The sequence below is a fragment of the Cryptomeria japonica genome, chromosome 1 (genome assembly GCF_030272615.1).
Source record: "Cryptomeria japonica chromosome 1, Sugi_1.0, whole genome shotgun sequence".
Taxonomy (NCBI): Eukaryota; Viridiplantae; Streptophyta; class Pinopsida; order Cupressales; family Cupressaceae; genus Cryptomeria; species Cryptomeria japonica.
This window is the reverse complement of record NC_081405.1, coordinates 704390266-704411048: the sequence shown is the minus strand read 5'-3', so window position 1 is coordinate 704411048 and position 20783 is coordinate 704390266. Positions and strand designations below refer to the sequence as shown.

The window sequence follows — 20783 nt, the reverse complement described above, 5'->3', positions numbered from 1 at the left end:
CAAATGACAAATTACGATAACCACAACATCAAGAAAAACACAAAGTGACAGTGAAATCTAATAGTTTGGTGTGAGAATAACTCACAGTAGTGAAATTAAATTATGCATATGGTTGCAAATGAGTTACTCATGTCATGGTCCTAAAGTGTTCAAATCCAAAGAAAGCACATTAAGACAAATGAATAATAAAAATTTGGGTCAATGTGGAAGAGAGCCTAAATGCCCCCAATTATTTGTATCCTCCTCAAGATCAAAAATCAAGATATGGAAAATAGAAGAAGGATGATTAACAATAGATGAACATTGTGATACCCTATTTCCAAGCACCTAAAAAGTGAACTATGTCCTCCAAGAGAGCACAAACATATAAATATAATCATCAAGCCCTCTTTCAAAGTACCTATGGAGTAACCTGGGTCCTTCAGGTGGGCACATAACATATGAAGCAAGCACAGGGGAACATAAATAGGCAAACTTAATCTACAACATAAGAAGGGTACTATCCTAGAAGTTCTCCACCATCACATTATGGGGAGGGAGGACAAGCTCAAAGAGGGACAACTACAAGGCAAGCAACAAGCACCTCAATAGAAGCAAGAGCTAAGGATGGTGCGGCTTCCACATTCTCATCCAAACCTCCTTAGAGGCAAGAGTCAATGGTTGTGTGAAGATCATAGACAATATTGGGATATCTTCTTAAAAGTCAAACAAATATCCCTCAACAAAAGAGGTAGGTGACTTGACCCAAAGCAATGAAATAGGAGCTACACTACTAACCTCTAGAAGATGGATAAAGACAACTTTAGAGATGGTGGGACATCCTCCACAACATAAATAGATGCAGAAAAAGAAACAAGCATTAGAACAGGCAAAGAGGTTGTCAAATTTAATTTTTTATGACGGATCTTAGGAATGAGGCCTTGGTCAAACTTTTACTTAGGCTTCTATGAAGGTGAAGGCCTCCCATCAGCTTAGCAAGTTTATGTACCCCAAGAACCCTATGATGAAGTTGCTCGACTATGAAGCAGGCAAAGCAGACAATGTTGCACTAGAGATAACCTATGTATGCAACACATCAATGAATTGAGAAAATAAAGGGATGCTAAGAAAGGAAGTGATGAGGGGTAACTCTAAGGAGGGAGCAATAAAAACATATACCCTTTTGGGTTGAGGTTCATCAATGGTCTCCAAACCGATAGGCAACAACATGAAAGACAAAGTTACAATATATATAGTGGGAGAAATGGAAGTGGGACCAAACACAAAAATAACATGAGTAGGAGAAAATTCCATAAGCTCACCCTTAGTCCTCAAGGCAACATCACATTCCCAAGCCATTACCCATTGATGATGCTTACATTCATGCACAAAATAATTTTGACATAAAAGGGGACTAGGAATAGAGGTCTAAGAAGGACTAGCAACATCCTACTCCATGGGAGAGGCCTCCTAAGCTATTGGTATCAAAGGAGAAGGCCCAAATGATGAGGTAGGATGTGTTTCTCAAACTGGCCTTATAGGTGCAACTACGAACACCCTTCCTCATTTTTCTCTAGGAATTATCAAAGGAACAAGGGATAATCTTGGAGGTTCCACAATGTAGGAGCTAGAGGTGATTAATGAGCTTAGGGTGAATTCTTACCCTTACCATTATGGATAGGATAAGGAATATCCACAATGATCATGAGCTCAAAGCAAGGGCGGGTTGCGAATGTCGACAACATGAGTGCCTTTCCTTTATCTTCACTAAGTGCATACGTGAGAACAAGAGGCATCATCAGGGGTTGTATAGACTTGGACATGTGAGGAGGTATACTTTGAGGAACAAGTCTATCCTTAGCCCTTGATGAAGGAGCAGAAGGTGTGACCTACTACAACATAAGAGCAAACAAGGAAGAAGGAGAGAAAAATGATGTAGGAGGAGGTAACTTGGAAACCACAGGATGAACTAAATTAGAAGCCAACTGCCCCATCTTATATTTATAGTAGGTCTTATACAACACATCTCCATGAGGAGGCATAGTCCCAATCAAAGAAGGTTGAAATGATCTAACGCAAATCCCCCATAGGTAGCTAGTGGCTCAAAACCAATGTCTTGGACAACATTCTTTGTGCCTTCATGGGGGAACTTCAAGCACTTATGAATGACCGAGGTAACTGATTTCATGGTGATTAGCGAAGGGATAACCATCTTAACTTGAAACATATCCAACTTGGGAATGATAATGAAGGTACATGACATTGCCTTGGGTCCCACAAGTACCATCAAAGTAAGGTTACCTAGAAGAGGAACATACAACCCATCATGTGCACAAACAAAGGCATAACACACATCATATCTCTCTCTATGTAAGTTGTTAATGAATAGATATTTCTCCATAATAACATTAGCTCAGCATGTAGGATCAACCATCATACATGCAATAGTTTGACCATTTATATTAGTCATGATGTATAAGAAGCAAGCTCCTCACTATAAGGAGCATCCAAAGGTGTAAAGGATATATCATTAGATCTTTTTCTTTGCTAGGGGGAAAATTAGAGTGAAAGTGACCATGTTAACATACAAGCTACCACTAAATACACAGTCTAGTGATGCAAAATTAAATTTTGATGAATGATACAAGATAATTGATCTAGAAGCTATTCTCACAACCACCACAGAGGAAATCTAGGTTGTAAATCTCATAGACAAGCTCTACAACACTTCAAAAACTTTGAAAAAGTGTAAGTGAGGAACTCAACACAAGTATTAAAATAATTTCTTAAGGAAATTGTTGAAGTGTTTTAAAATAAATTAAATAAACCAAGGGGGCAAAAAGTAAACCACTTCAAAAGGCATCTAGAAACCTCTTGAGGACTCACTCAATCTACCTCTTCATTTAGGATAAGCATAAAGAATGGTAGCCATCAAGTACTAGTAAATAGAAAAAAATTAATTATAGAATCCAAGAATACAAGTCACCGAGATCTTCTAGTTACCACCAACTCTCTGCCCAAAGATGCATATGTGGGTTGTGGATGAAAGTGCGACACATTAGCATCCTATATGAACATAATACAATTTTTCATACCAAAAAATAGAGTGATGGAGTACACATTTTTAATATTTTTAAATTTGATAGAAAAATAATAGAAGTTAACTATAAATACAAAGTGAAAAGACAAGGGGAAAGAAGAAAATTCTTACAACAGTTCCACAAATGAAGTCTATAACAAGGATGCCACTTCTCCACTAAACTGCACACTCCCATTTTATTTGAGGGGTCTACAAACAATCAAACCCCCATTTTAGTGTTTCCACCTCCACGAACAACTAGATGGATAGATTGAATAATATCATAAACAAGACACAAAATGAACAAGATAATTGATATTCTTTGGAGATTAAAATGATGAAATTTAATAATAAGAAGGAGAAAGTCCCCTTCACACACAAAAATCAAAGAGCTTTCTATAGGGAAGAAGAAGCACAAAATCCTCTAAAGCATGAAGAAATGGCAATGGTGATGGAGTCCAAGAACAGAATAAAACCAAGAAATAAATAGAGTCAAGAGAGCTTCAAAATTTGAGAAAAAATATTGATGTGAGAATGTATGAGTGAGTGATTTGATTGATTAGAGAGCCATTAGAGAGAAAAAATGAAACCCAAAATGGTTAGATATGCAAACTAGAAGGAAAATCGACATTGGTGTGCATTGCAAGAGGCATTACAACTTCTACCAATCGCAAGTGTAATGCTCCAACAACCACCTTTGAACTACATTTCCCGAGACGCTAGTGCAACACATAGATATCTCTACGACATGTAGGTGTTCACAAGCCAAACAGTCAATAGGGTTGGAAAGAGAAAAAATAAAAGCTGATAAGGCAAGCCAAGCAAGAAAGCAGGTGAAAGCCAAATAGGTTCTGCAATCGGCTTAAATCAAAGGCATTTATGTAACATGGAACTACAACAAGTGCAATTTACCATATTACAATGATATTTTTTATTTCCAAGACCACACTAAGAATAATGAAAGGGTATACATCTACACAAGCTTTCAAACACAATAAATGAACACAGTTAACTTTAGTGCCTAAATTAGTGATAAAAATAAATCCTTGCACAAGTGAAACCTAGAGAAAAAACACTAGTAGCCATACATTCTAATCTTTAACTAGCATAGATAGGTTGCACCACTTTTTTAGTTGACCGCAAAGAAAGATTAGCACCAAATGATAATCAAGAGACTAAAAAATACATATGACAATCAAATGCACCAATATATGCAACAGAGGCATCCAAATACAAGACAAAGGTGCCAATTTAGCAATGCAAGTGCCAATATAGGCAATAAGAGTTCCATAATACATAAGACATGTGTTAATTTTGTATAACAGGGTCTATAGACTACAAAATCAGACACATGTGCCTATTTGTCAAATACAAGCTCCAAAACAAAGCACAAAGGTACTAACAACTAAGACACAAGTTCCAAAATACCATACAAGTACCAAAACAGAGAGAAACAACATTGAAATATAGATAACTAGCATAAAATAAATATATACACAATAAAACACTAGTTTGGGAGCTCGATAGTGTTTTTGATTAAGATAAAACAGGTTTTACAGGGACCCGAAACCCAAATCCAAGTATAGAAAAATCAAGATAACAGCGAGAAAGTTTAGAACCAATAGCCAAACAAAAAAAAAGATAGGGGCAAAACCCCCCAAAGCCTAACTAAAATAACAACACTAAGGCCCCGAGCATACTAGCAAATAACTAAACACAAGCACGTAAGAGCTCATAATTTTTCTCAATTAAGCCCTTATTGATGTCTTACAACTCCTCCATGATGTTTTTCGTGGTAGTTTTCTCTTGGTTCCTACTCCTAGTCCTAGTAGACGGGCCTATAGAAACCTGCACCTCCGATCCCTATGAATTAGTATCCTTCCTTTTAGATTTAGTAGTAGATGTCAAAATATTGTTGATCGATTGAGCTTTATGGATTATAATTTTCTCATTCAGCTTTTTAAGGCCTTCAACATTGTTATTCATTTCTTTTTAACTGATCTCAACCAAATTCTTGAGACTTCCCTTAAGGTGTTCCAAATCTTTCTCCAAGCAGGCAATTCTGGATCCGTGCTCTATTTGCATGATGTTATCATCTTTAGTCAATTTTTGGGACATTTTAAGGAGCTTACCAGTTTTATTAGGCATTAGGGTCTCAATGATGGTATTAATAATATCATTTAATCCTTGTTTTATAACAAGGATTTCACTGGTCACCCAATGAAAGCACTTCTCCTGGTTGGAAGTGAATTTTGCCAATAGCATGTCAATATCTACTATATCACTTTTACCGTTATCAAGGTCCACTTGGCCCAGGTTGAGGGGGATATTGAGCTTAATCTTCTTATTCGTTTTATTATTTAGATCCACAGATTTCCCCACCTTTCACTTTTTAAAGCTATCATTATCCGTCTCCTGGGATAGAGGGGTTTTGTTCTTTTTTGCTACATTTATAGGGGGGTTTACATTTACTACTACTATTCGTGCCAAGAGTGACCTTCAGGGAGGGGATCCTCTTCATTAGAGGACCTATACTCTAGGTCATCTTCGAGCCCTTAAAGGTCACGCTAGTCCATAGACATTCCCTCATCCTCAATTTTAGTATCTGACACAACATGCACATTAGGACCAGTCGAGGTTTTGGGGTTACTTTCAATTTTGTGTGCCAGTGAGGGTTTAACTTCATGCCTTTTATCATATTCCATAATAAGAAGGATGAGGCCCTCATGTGAAATGGGGGTTTCACAATTTTTAGCATGATTAGAAAGGTTATGCTCCAAAGAAGAGAGCAAATAAAACAACAAAGAGATTTTCCTATCATGTCTAAAATGGTTTAGAATAATAAAATAATAAGAGAAGATATTGACAAAATGGTCATCCAAGGTAATGTATGGTCATTATCACCTCGACAACATTAGACCAAAGTCTCATCAGGTCTTATCTGTTGTAGCCCCCATCAGCCATTTTCCTAACTCTGTCTCTTTCACTCTACTTATCAAAGAAAACAAAGAGGGCTTCCTCTGTTGCCTTGCATTCTCTTTAGAACTTCTTCCACTCCATTTGCAAACTAGTGATACACGCAATAAGCTCCTCATTAATTTTGAACTCTACACCATAGACACTGAGAACACCATTATTCCAGCCATTAACAAACCCTTTCATTGTACTAGGATCATGACCATGTAGTTTTTTAATGTATGAGACAAGAATGCCATCCATAATCTCAGTCCACATATCTTTATTTTTCTCCCACTTCTGATACAAGGATGGCTCCATCCTATTTTTATCTCTCCCCGTGTTTGAGCTTCCCTTGCCAATTCTGAGATTCATCGTCTCATAACCAGACCCAAACCAGAATACACAAAACTAAAAAGCCAAGAACAATCTGGAATTCCTAATGTTATGTCAAATCCAATTATTGTGGAGAGTGGTTTTACGAATGTGATAAGACGACATCGATAATAATAGGCCATTAAGAATACACAAGATTAACAGCATCCTTTCATGGCAATTCACACAAGTACATCGGGAAGGTTTCCCCTTCCCTCCACCATTTGATTTTCTCAAAAGTCATGTAATTCACAAGTTGATTACCTTCCCAAAAAACATGCATTGCTCAGACTTCATCCAACTTGGTAATCATATCGAGGCAATCCCAAATTAAGTGTTTAATTGTCCAGCTCAAAGTCATATGTTTAGTTAGATAATTAATAATATTCAAGGAGTCACTTTCAAGACATACCTTTTTATGACCTCCCCAAAAAGCAAGTTGAAGCTTGAGGTAAGTTGTATTTGTCTCAGCAAAGTGGTTTGTCTATATACCTAATTGGAGTGTCACTACTGAGACAATCCTACCATTATGATCATGTGCAACTCTCCCACAACCTGTCAACCCAGGATTTCCTTTAGTTGGCCCATCAACATTTATTTTAATCCACCCTCTAGGGGGGAAACCTAGGCAATATTTGGTATGGTTTGCTTAAGCTTAGCAGTTGGTTTAGAGATATCCAAATTGATGTGTCATCTATTAATGATCTCCTAATTTGACACTAAGGTAGGAATAGAAAGGTCAAGCTAGCGAGATAGGTAGCATGAAAAAAAAATTCTTTAATGAAATTTTGAATATGACGGGCCACAAAGGAGGCTGAAGACTCTTTGTCCCTGAAAATATGATTGTTCCTTTCCTTCCAGACACCTCAAGAAATGTGGGAAAGCATGAAGCTCCACAACACAATAAGGGAATCATTATCAAAAGGGCATCTCCATTGAAGCCAACAATCTAAGAGGTTGAATAGGAACCTCCACAAAACCCCCCAAAGATCAAAAAAATAGGACCATATGTCTTGAATAAAACCATAATGAATCAACAAATGAGAGACATCCTCAGCATCCTCTTTACATAGAAAATATATATTGGGGATCAAAATCCCACACCTACATAAATTATCAATAGATAGCACTTGTTTTATATTAAGATCCAGCAAAAAATATTTATCTTGGGCACCAGAAGGTGATTCCATAGATGGGACCAAAGAGGTGTAGGCGCACAAGTTTTGGATTGCAAGGAAAAACCTTGAGAGACTCAAAATACCCTAGAGGAGGAGTCACCCTAAACCATAGTCCTCAATGAGGGATGAAGGAATATGAATAAAAGAAAGCCAAACCTAATGAGGTTTCAACACGGGATCCAATTGAAGAAGATCAATCCATAGACCTTCCTGAATATAATCAGAAACTAAAAAGACAACCTGATCCACACACAAAGCTCTATGCTGAATGGCCCAGGGAATATCAATCAGGGGACCATCTTCAACCCCCCAATCTTCCCAGAATTGAATCTTCGAGCTATTTCCAAGGCTCCATATCAAGTCTTTCAAAATGATGGATTTTGTTTTTAGAATATTCATCCAAAGAGCTGACGCAACCTGAGGGAAAGTAGGGTCTTCCACCATTTGTTGATTAGAATGGAGTGAAGTCAAATATTTGTTCTAGATGATAGAGATCCACTCATTAGACTTTGTAAGAAATCTCCACAATTTCTTAGCGAGGAGAGCTTTATTAAATTATCATACTTGTCTAATGGCAAGACCCCCAAGTCTCTTAGGGAGACAAACTTAATCCCAAGCGATCAGATGAAGATGATTCTTGGTCTCTATACCAGTCCATAAAAAATTCTTCTAGGTTTCTTCATTCTATCCATAAATTTTAGAGGGATCTTGAATGAGCTCACCACATACATAGGTAAATTTTGTAAGGAATCTTTAATCAATTGGATCTTACCCACTTGACTCAAAAGAGCACCTTTCCATCCGACCAACTTGGTTTGGAATTAGTCAATCAGACTAAACCAGAAAAAATTGAGGGAAGACCCAGTACAAAGAGGAAGACCCAAATAATTAGTCAGTAAGGATGTCATCTTATACCCAAAAAATTCAGCAATTTTAATTTGTCTATGATCAGGGGTGTTGAGAAAGAAAATAGAGCTTTTGGGAAGGCCGATCTATTGACGTGATCCTTTTTCATAAAGAGATAGTAATTACTTAATATTCTTAGCTTCCAACACTAATCCTTCACCTAGCAACATAGTATCATTAACAAATTGTTGTATGAACAAACCTGGATATCAAAAGAGGGGTGAAGCCCTTTAAGCCTACCAATCCTGACATCTCTCTGAATGATTCTGTTGAAGGCTTCTCCCACTAAAATGAATAGGAACAAGGAAATGATGTCCCCCTGCATAAGGCCTCTAGAGGTCGAGAAAAAGCCAGATGGAGAGCCATTAATCAACACAAAAAACTTGGGGGTAGAAATACATTGAAACCAATTGGACGAAATGATCACTGAAATTAAAAGCATGAAGCATTCTGATCAGAAACCGCTAGTTAACCCTATCGTATGCCTTGAGAAAGCCTAGCTTCAACCAAAAACTAGGCTTCTTATTAATCGAATGAGAATGGATGTTCTCATGAACAAAAATAATAGAGTCCAAAATCTGGCATCTCGAGACAAAGCCATTTTGTTGCTCCGAAATCAAGAAATGAAGGACCTATTTCAGACGAAGGACCAAAATTTTGGAAAAAATAATACAAGTAGAATTATAGATCCTAATGGGTCTGAACTCTTAGAAGAAGTTGGCATCAAGCTCTTTAAGAAGCGACCGAGAGCCAAAAAAATCCTTCAACATTAGCAATGTCAACTCCAACAATATTCCAAAATAGCTTAAAGAAGAAAATAGGAAACCCATAAGGTCTCGGGACTTTATTCCCTTCAAAAGAGAAAACCACCTTCCTAAACTCCTTAAGAGAAGGAATTTTTGTATCTTAATATCTTTATTCATTTCTATAGACATATAAAATTGTGACCCCCTGTGGACCCTTTTGACCCACAGCGCTACCATATGTCCATCATGCGCTAACCTAATGCCGTGCGCTAACCTAAAATTTTCATGCGCTAACCTATAAATTTTTGGATGCTACCCTAAATTGTGACCCTATGCGCTACTAAATTTTTCGTATGCGCTAAACTAAGACTTTTATGTGCTAAAACGTTAAAACCAAATTTCAAAAATCAAAAATTGACCAAAAATGATCAAATTAAAAATCAAAAAGGGGTCAAAAGGGTTGACTTACTGGTGGTCCATACGCAACAGGCCTCTGATGCCTCCGTACACGGTCAAATCGATGTGTAGAATAGGGAATAGGCATTTTGTCTTCTCTCCAAAAGTCTCTTTCTCCAAAGTCTACAAGCACAAATGAGACAAAACAATGCACTTTTTCCCTTTTATAGGGTAAAATGAAATTAGGGTTAGGAAAATGAGCATGTAATTTGCTCGCGGTCTCCCTCATATTTTCACACACATCAATTATCGGGAGATGAATCAATTTAAACATTTCACCTAGCCACAATTTTGCACCGCCAACGCAATTATCAAATCAAATCAAATTTTCCAAAATTTTGATTCATCTCCTGAGGGGGCATTATCACCATCATTTATCAAATTTGGGGCATCACATATCAAATCTGGAGTACGACATGAAAATCCATAAAAATGACATTGATCATAAAATCACAACGACACATCATTTTCTTTGAAATAACATGTGCACACACGTCACTTCAAAGAGGGGCAAAATGTAGATGTATAAAAATGACTATATTCCCAAATAAATATTTTATGTTCATTCCTCTATTTAATTAAATCCAATTTAATTGAATCACTCACATTCCTCTATTTGATTAAGTAAATTACTCAATTTATTTAAATTAAATTCACTAAAACCCTTTTGCACCATTTAATGAATAAATCATTTTATTCAATTAAATCCCTTCTATCCACTTTTAATTAAATTCAAATTTAATTAAATAGTTTACCCTAAATTGAATAAATCTAATCTATTTGATTTCCCCAAATTACAACCAAGTTGAATTAAATTAACTTTATTTCAATTAAATCCTATCATCTCTCCATCCACTTGCAAAATCGTACACCTCCCACTTGCATCCTAACCCTCTTTCTAACCTCTTCTAGATTCTTCTAATCCTGATTAATTAACCCAAACCCATCCATTATCCCTTTTCCCTAAATTTGAGGAGGTCACTTCTCAAATTTGGAGTAATGTCTTCAAAAGGCATTAAAGCCTTTATCCATTCAACAAGCTAACTTGTTGAATACCCCCAAATTTGGAAGGACTCTTACAAATTTGTCCCCAAAGTCTTCATAACCATTAATGGTTAACTCAACCCTCTTACATGGTTAAATAATTTCCATAAACTCAACCTCCATGTAACCCAAGGGTCTCATCAAGCATTTATTGCTTTGACCGTGGTTATCCTTAAACCTTTGCACAAGAATTTATCCTTTGGATAAAAGCCTTATCCAATGGGTAATCTTAACTTAACCTTAACCCTTAAACCCCTAGTGTAACCACGAGGTCTTCTCAAGCATTTAATGCTTCTTACATCTCCTCTCAACCAACCTTATGTTGACAATTGTCACCATTTCATTGGTGCCAATTACAAACATGGATTCCCAACTTTCAAACTTAGCCCTTGATTAACTCTTTCAATCCTGACCATCCATTGCCCTATTTTTGCTATAAATAAAGCTCTCATTCCTCCATTTTCATATATCCAAGTCTTTAGCATCACACTTATACTAAAATCCATCCAAGCTTGAATATATCATTTTGTGCTCATCATTTAGCCTCTCTTTTCAATAGGAATTAATCAAAATAATCATGTTTAGAGTATTTTCCTTATCATTTAGCTTAATCATAGACTAATATAGCATGCTAGGATAGTCTTGTTACTAATCTTGTCATCTTATAAACTATTTTATTGCATTTATAGGATCATGCATAGCTTAGGATGCATTTCATCTTAAAATCAACCAAAAGCATCCCTCGTTCTTGCATTTGTCATCCCTAAACCATTTTTCTCAGTGATCTGAGAGCAAAAACATTGGTTTGAGGGACCGTGTAAGATAGAGAACCATGGAACCAACCTTGGGAAGCTGAGCCATACTTCATGACTCCATAGCTTGCACCAAGAAGTCCTGTGGGTGTGTGAGCAAGGCTCCCTAGAGCTCCATTTTTTGCATTTCGAGTTCTATCGACCTGCTTTTCCTGCATACAATTTCTTGTGAAATACATAGATGGATCTCTTTGAGAATCTCATCTTGTGTTTCCATATCTAGAGGCCCTTCATCAGTCAAGAGGGAGGAAAAGAACTGAACAACTTCCATACTCATCTCCTCCCGCTTGTTGACCCAAGAGTTGTTGGCGGAAATCCTCTTAATTATATTATAAGCTCTATGTTTTAGAGTAGTCATATGAATAATTTGGTATTCTAATCTCCACTTTTTAGCCATATGCCTATAGATCTCTATTTCTATTATCCCTCTTCTTTGGAAATAATGTCATGGAGTTTCGAGAGGATATTCACTTCTTTGTACATGGTATGGAGGTCATAGCCAAAGTTTTGGATCTACAATTCAATATCATCAAGCTCCCTTTTCAAAGAATCTTTCATCTAAACAATGTTCCCAAAAGAGGATTTATTCCATTTCAAGACATTAGCTTTAATGTTGGCCAATTTTTTAGCCACTATGAACATAGTCGTACCTTGGATGTCAATGTCTCACCATCCTTTCATTTTAACATACAAATTAGTATTGAGGGTCCATATCTTCTCAAAACTAAAGGGGAAAGCCTTTCTCCTACTCAATGAAGAGATACTCAAAGCAATCGAGAAGTGGTCAGAACTGATGGACTAGACAAAGAGGAAAGACAATAGGAAGAGTCCAACAACCAATCTGTAGATATGAGGCCTCTATCTAGTCTGACTTGATTAAGATTTGAGCCACTTCTTTTATTTGACCAAGTAAAATTATCCCCACTCAGATCAAGATCCAACAATCCCAGGATGATCATATCTAACAGATCTTATTTACTATCTTTAGCAATCGGGCCCCCACCTAACTTATCCCCATTAGAAATAGGGGTGTTGAAATCTCCCATCACGAACCACTTCTCATTGGGAAATTTTTGCCTCGCATTATTCATAGAAGACCACAGAGACTTTTTGGCATTCTTACCATTAGGAGCATAAATGTTGGAAAGAATCCAAAAGGAACCATCTTTAAGATTACAAAATCTAGTGGCAATTTAATTAGGGATATTCATAATAATAAAACCTTGAACCATTCGAGGGTTCCAGAACATAGCAATACCTCCAGACGCACCATCAACATCACAATAATGAACAATGCAATCTTTAAAAACCACTAATTTCATTTTTAAAAGTTTATCATACAACATCTTAGTCTCTTTAACTAAACAAATCTTAGGTCTATGATCCCTCACCAAATTAGAGAGAAGATCATGCTTATGGGGGTAGTTCAACCCCCTTATATTCCAGGAGATGATCTTCATTTAGTAGAGTCGGGTGAGCCAATCCCCATTTCCTATAAGGTTCTCTAAGAACCATCTGCAATCTCAACCTTGCTTTTCTTATCCTTATTGAAAATATTTGTAGGTCTTCCCATTCCTCTTGTGTTTGAGCCACAATCAACCCTCCATCTATTCCTAGTCTTAACCCCAACTGAGTCCGATGTCGAACCATTGCCAGCCAAGGGAGGAGAGATTGATGGTGTTTTTTTGAGTTAGAGAACTTGCAAACTAGATAAAAACACAATAGGATAGAGACCAATCTCGCAATAATAGATTAGAAAACAAGACTGAGAGGCTACATGACAACTATAAACACCAACCTAATAGAAAAACATTCAAAACCTCAGGTTAAAGTATGCTTAGAAACCCTAACACAATATAATTTTTGCAACAAACAAGTTAGACAACCTACAAAATAGAATGCTACATGAATTAAACATTAATCAATAACATAAAAAGGCCACATTATAGTTCAAACTACAAACTTATTAGAGAAGCTTTCGAAGAAAATAGGTAGGTTAGAAAATATGTAGAAACTTTGATTTCTAGAAAATAACTTGAAAAACCAATAAGATAGAAGTATGAAAAGATGTATAATCAAGAAACAAGAGGTTAGAAAGGCTTGAAAAAACCGTAGGTAAAAAAAATTATAACAAAAGATAAGTGTTTTTATTTGGACGACATAGGTGTTGATCCAAATGACACAAACTTGTTGGGCTAGATAACACAAGGGATTGATCTAAATGGGCATCAATATTTAACATGCCCCCTTATGCAACAAGGGTGCTAAAACACAATCAAGAGCCCCAAAAAATTACAACTCAACAAAACTCACCAATAAAGGTTAAGACAGGGATGTGGATCCCATTGAGAATGCCAAAATGAATATGTAGAAAATGGATTGAATCTATAACATATGTAAAATAATGCATAAAAAATCAAATTTAAAATACCTCAAAGCATATTTATGTATCTTGATGAGCTGAAATAGAGTGAACCCTAGCTCTATATAATTTGCTATTGATATGTGGTTGATTATAGAATCCACAATATGATGATAGTATTGATATGATGAATGATCAAATAGATAACTTATGAAGATATGATAATTGATCATTATCTAAATTTTGATAGTATAATGATATGGAAGAAGTCGATGTTTTATCAATAGATAGGGTTTCTGTAAATAGAAATCCCACTAAGAGAATTAATGGAAAAGATTGATTAAAGATGGATGGTTAAGATTGATGAAGCATTAGGTTTAGGATCAAACTTCTAGTCATGCGATAAGTATCAAATGAGTGATAGGATTTAGTTTTAACATTAGGTTCAAGGTGGAATCCTTATGAGAATGGATAAGATCGAGAGGTTTAGTTTGAGATAGATGGATAGATAAAAATTGCTTAACTTTTGGGAAGGTGTATAGGTTCAATGAATGAGGACAAGGATTTGGTGGACATGTGAAGGGGATGCTTGTCACGTGATGATTATTTTAGATTTAAATCTATGTGAACAAGTTGGAGGGTTAGGATTAAATGGACAAGAATATAGGAATAAAGGTGAATTGTGAAATTAAACAAATAAATATTTAATTAATTAATGGGTTAGGATTAGAGAAAGCTAATTACATAAACAATAAATATTTATTGAATTTATGGCTTATGATGCATGCTAATATTAGGTGTTGTTAACAAGGGCAATTTTAGGTGTCTACAATTGTATTAGTGATTACTAAATGCAATTAGGTTATGTGCTAACATTCTAAGTTGTCAATGAATGCTAAAGTGCCTACATGAATCTTTTCTCTGTAATGGGAACCAAGATTCTAATTTAAAGTATGAGTTGGTTATGCCAATGTTTGAGGCTTTTTCTTGGGACATAGGTGCAAATGCTAGACGAGACTATGAGTAAATTTTCTCCAATTCAATTGGATGACATGTCCTAGTTTGAAATATTTTCCTTTTGGTTGCATGATGAAGTGTTACATCAAACTTCTATTCAAATGTGTTTTTCTATGCCTCACATGCTAGACTTTCCTTCATAGCTTTAAATTATGCAATAGCTAGGAATTTATAATAATATCACAAATATGAAAAGAAAAGGATCTCTTAGCTCCTCTTAGCACCTAGGTTTATATTTTTTCACCAACCTCATGAATGTTAACCAATATTATGTCATCATGGAGGTTTATGAATTGTAGTGTAGATGGGTTGAGTTCTTATGCACATTGTTTTGTCTTTGCATAGTTGCTATGAAATTTCACGTGGGTAGTTTGATCCTTGTTTTTCCAACATTGATGATTGCTCATGCTAGACTATGGGAGATTTTTCGAGATGTATTCAAGAAGTTTTCTCATTACCAATTAAAAGGTATAAAGTCCTTTTGAAAATTTCACATTTGATAGAGATTAAAAATGCAAATTTGTTTGTTGGTGGTCATGATTACATGTACAAAATGATAAACTCATACATACATAGTGACCAACTAGCAATAAGAAATAGATTCCAATATTTAAATTATATATCATTTTTTTATAAATATATGTATTTAAATTATCTTTACTAGTTTTATTTTATTTTTATTTAAAGAACCATTTTGTTTTCTTATAATTTATATAACTTTACTTTGATTAGTTTTTTTTGTATTGCACATGCTGAGGAAAAAAAATAGAGTAAAATAATCAGTAGCCAAAAGATAAGACTGCACAACAAACAGCTCTACTATTATTATTTAAAAACCACTATTCCTTAAAATATATAATTGACAAAAAGATTTGTTTAATATTTATTTTATTAAATTACATACATCCATGTTCAATACTATTTTTTAAATTAAATATTTCAAAAATTATTTATAAATTTTAAAGACTATATAATTAATATTTACAAACTATTCAATAATAGCAACTGCAATTTCTATTTCATAATCATGACAGGTATTTCTCCCCACCATGAATCATGCCCTCTGAAATAATTAGCCAAACTCACAACAAAGTTACCATGGTATGTATATTGCAATAACGACTACATATGCTTGGACCAGGGTAAGCAATAGCAGAATGCGATTCTTTCAAGTCTCATCTAAAAGAAAACCTCATAACAGAAAAGTACACCCTTTAACATCGCATGAAGGAAACCTACCAACAACTACATATAACACTTTCAATTAGCTATCAAAAGAGAAATTTAGGCATCTTCTGACGGAATATTAGCGGACAACTACACCCTGCAACTCCAATTTGTAGAGTGGTGGATAGCCGCTTCTGACATAGGCGTTGATCGATTCTACGAACCGGCGGACATATACAGTACTAGAATTGCGCTCACAAGATTTCAATGAACCTGACTTTAGCTCTGCCATGTAAGCAGCAAATATGAATAGTTTAATGGCCTCCTCCTCCGTGCCACAATCGATATCCACTGATGCAGTATGTTTATCATCCTTCATTAACGATTTGTTTTCCTCGCAACAATCAGATCTGAAAAATTTTATAACTTCCTTCGTGCTACAATCTCCATCACAACATACGATATAAGTATGATCTTCTTTTAACGACAGCCTAACGTCCTTTGATGCAACACGACCGGCCTTTAACGAACATTTCTCAGCATTGTCGAAGATCCATTCAATATAAACTGAGTCACCGCTTGAATCAGATTTTGAGTCACACTTGAACAGAAATGGGCCATCTCTACGGCAAATCTCATCTACCAAACGTTCAGCAGAGATTATAGGCCCAGCCAAAGATGGAGAGTAAAACTTTGCACCTCCTGCAACGAGCACAGATATGTTACCCCTAACAATCTTTGATTGCAAGTCATTAATAGGCTTCAAAAGATCCACCCAGTTCCCCCAATAGTACACCCGCCTTCTCATTGTCAAAGGAAGTAGCTCAAACACCCACTGTAGTGCTCTGGACAAGATTTTACCCATATACCCAACAATAGACAGCCTCAGTGTTGTGCTGAACCCCATAACCACTGCTGTAAATGTTAGACATGCAGGAATGAGCCAATGAATATGCCTTTGAGTCTTTAGGAAAAGACCCACAAAGTTTAAAGTCGCCATCAACTTAAGCTCCACCAATAATAAGTTGACTGGCAAAAAGTAATCGTGGTCCAGACGAACAACTGCGCGGTTGTCCAGTATCACTCAATCCAGCACTTCTTCAATCTCCATAATATCGCCCGTGACCACTACTTCCCATATTTCCTTGTGGTTTTTCACAAACACGGTCTCTTTTGCAACTTTTGCAATGTACTTCACAGTTTCCCACATTTTTTCTGTGATGTAATAGTATACAGGCTCCTTCTTGTCTCCACCCTTGCGGTTCACTTCAAACTTTACTAGCATCTTGTTTTCTTCCATTCCCTCCAGTACAAAATTCTTGCCTAGGTAGTTCACTGAGACTGACCTACCATTCTCAAATTTTGCAGTCATCTCCCCTAGACTGTTAGGTTTGTTAGGATACTTCTGCTTTTTCAGCTTCGACACATCTCCTACTGTGGTGGCATTAGAGATGACTTTTTTGAAGACTCGACCTTCGAATTCCCCAAGCTGTTTGTAATCTGTGTAAGGGAAATGGATGAAGTTGAGCAAGGAGGCAAGGTTGCAATGTATGACTGCCCAAAGAGGCGTCGTCTTCATGATCAGAAATATTCCAAGGCTAAGTTGCAATGGCAGCAACACCGTCTCTACAACGTCTTTAAAATCTGTCATATTTTGTAAAATAATGAACCACAAAGACAAGCTTCTCCTCTTCTGGAAATATTGATCTTCTTCCTTTGCTCTTACGCCATGAAAACTCGTGGCAAGACACAATCAGAGCGGATCACTTCTTTCTTTTCTCCTTCCCACTAAAAATATGCCAGACCAACCAGTAGACCGACTTCAGTGCTCTTTATTCTTCTTTCCCCTTCTGGCTTTTGATACATTTTCCCAGATCCCTATCTGTCCATTGAGGATAGCAAAAGTCAATGTATAATCTTTTTCTAATATTGAATCAATGTCGAGGAAAAAATATAATTCAGACTCCAGGAACCGTCAATACAGCTCAGCTATAATCATATGTAAATACCCTTAATATCATCAAGGTTACCAGTCATAAAATTTCAATTAAAAAAACAAACAAACCATCAAATAAAAACAAGTGATGCTATTTTTCTGATACTAAAGAATTTTTCCTTTCACATCTGTTCGTAGCAGAGTTTGATCTAATTTTATTTTTTAATACGCATTAGGCAGCATCTCTACTTAAATTAAAAGTAGATGGGTAGGACAGGTGGCACGTTTAATCGTGTCTTTTTCCAGCTTTATTTTTGTGTCCATGCTGTAAAACATTGTACAGATAATATCGCTGTCAAACCCCAGATGACAGTAATATTGATGTGACAGTAAATAGTAACTGAAGTGACCACATTGCTACTGGCTCATAGTTTAAATTTGATGGTCTTTCCAAATGACTCATCTTGCAAGTTGACCTGCCCGCAGCAGATACTGCGAACTTCATAAAATTCATGATAAATGATTGTCAGATTATTACAATTAGTAACTGTATTATTTAGCTGTTTTTGAATTTCATTGTGTGATTTTTTTAGTATCTCACTCTATGATCTATAAAAAAATAAATAAATAAATCAACCCTAAAAATATATCACAACAATTAAATTTTCAGTCCATAAATTATTTATAAATTTGACACTGAAATAATTATATCAAAACTAGAGATCTGTAATAAATTGTTAAATATAAATAAAAAACCAAACCTAAAATAGCAATGGGGACGCTGCCTACCTGTGCCTCCAGTAGCCGTTGTCACTGGTCATCACGTAGTCTTTGAACCGCAGGCACTGACTGTAAATTCTCGAAGGTCAGAGAGTTGCAGAAGAAACAAGGAAAAAAACCCTAAGCAATTTTCCGTACCAATTTTAGGGCAAACTATAGCGATGATTTTGGGTTTTCTGTATGTCCGCCGTATTTAACCCAGTGACATGCCATAGGTTTCTTTGTGCAGTTATCCTCTGTAAACTGTAATTTCCATTGCTGCAAAAAGATTTTTTTGTTAACTGGAAGTTAACGAAAAAACAGGGCATTAATCTCACAAAAAAACTTTCAAAAGAAGATTTTTATAAAATGCTGAATATGCTGGCAAATGGATATGTGTATTTCTTTTAATAAAGAGGATACAAATGACACAAAGACGAGCCATAGCTTACCTTTGAGACTCGCAATCATTTGAGGCCCGAAATTTGGTAGAAGGAAAACTGCACTCTATGGTAGACGAGCCACAGTGTTTTAGACCATTTAGGAGAGAGGGTCTTATATTTGTGCACTCTAATCTCGTTTATTAAACTTTCATAGGAGAGAGGGTCGTATATTTGTGCACTTTAACTTCGTTTTAAAAAATTTATAGTTATATAAGGTGCTGTAAAAAATCTTACGTGTAAATTTCAAATCACTTCCATTTATTTATGGTAGTTTATTTGGCAAGTCCCCTCTTATAACAAAGGTTTCAGGGCCACATCATCAAATATGATGCCACATCACATGCTTTTTGGCAAGGTGTTCAAAACGAATTAAAAAAAAGGCGAGACCAATAGTCATGTGTAAGGGGGGCCCATACTTGTGCAGCTGATGTGGCATTGATTGGTTGCTTTTTACAACTAAGGGTGCATTTCATTCAATTATGGGTATTAAAGTCACAACTATTGGTGCAATGATGTCAAAAAAATTGGACAATAAATCAACCAGTATGGGTATAATCAAAAACTCAACAATTGGAACGTGCTCAACTACTAGGCCCTCTTCACTATGAATATTTCAAATTTCTCTCAATTTTCTACAACAGTTGACTTATAAACTCCCCTACTTCCAAAAATATATCATTTTCAAGTCCACATGGTCAAATATGATGACATTAGTATGCATTTTTTGTGAAGGTGTCCAAGATGATCTCAAATTGTAAGAAGACCAATAGTGTGCAGTAAGTTGTGTTTACTTGTGCATTGATGTGGCATCACATGATTGGTTACTTTTTGAATTTTAGAGCTACTTTTATGGGGATAAGAATTGACATGACATATTTAGTGCACCACTATTGGTCCCTTTTTGTCCAACTACCATAGCACGTATTGACCTATTGGTTCCTCTCCCCTATTTGGACATAATTAAAGTTTATTTTATTTTCATAAAAATATCTTTATTTAATTTTTTCAAATCAATCATATATTTTGAGGTGTATATTATTACGTTTAAGATCACCTATATTTTTTTATCTATCTTTATCTCCCTACCATAATAGGTAGTATCTATATTATTAACTACCAATTGCACCTTTATGAGAAGTTAAAAAAAAATCCGGTTTCGGTCCAACTCCCTCACCTTCCTCTCCATTTGTGGCTTGATTCTCTCTTTGAGGAAATTGGTGATTCTACTGGGAGCATCATTATGGTGGATAATGAATCCTTTGAGCTTTATCATACTACTTTTTCTCACATTTTGGTAGAGCTAGATGTATCTAAGGGACTACCAGCTGAGATTGTCATTAATTCCTCTTTCGACAGCTGGGTCCAAACTTTGGACTGCGAAGGTATTCTTTTTAGGTGTCATGGGGGTATGTGCACAAAGATGACAGTAAGAAAAGTGGACACTACCCAAAAAAAACATGAAAAAATAAGCAGCGCATATGCAGTTCTAAAATTTGAAATCACCCAATACGCGCTTAGGTTCGTTGTTCCCGAGCCTAAAAAAAGATAGCACATGTGCTCTGTCTTTAA

At 35.9% G+C, this 20783-nt stretch overlaps 1 protein-coding gene across 1 annotated transcript; it reads right to left on the bottom strand.

The window, feature by feature from the left end:
• Positions 1-15957: 15957 nt before the first annotated feature.
• LOC131064427 (uncharacterized) lies at positions 15958-18988 on the bottom strand. Its single transcript, XM_059221574.1, has 2 exons — positions 18802-18988; positions 15958-17958 (listed from the first exon to the last, which is right to left on the bottom strand). The coding sequence occupies exon 2, from the start codon at positions 17074-17076 to the stop codon at positions 16216-16218; it is 861 nt and encodes a 286-aa protein (XP_059077557.1). The 5' UTR covers positions 17077-17958; positions 18802-18988; the 3' UTR covers positions 15958-16215.
• Positions 18989-20783: the final 1795 nt, after the last annotated feature.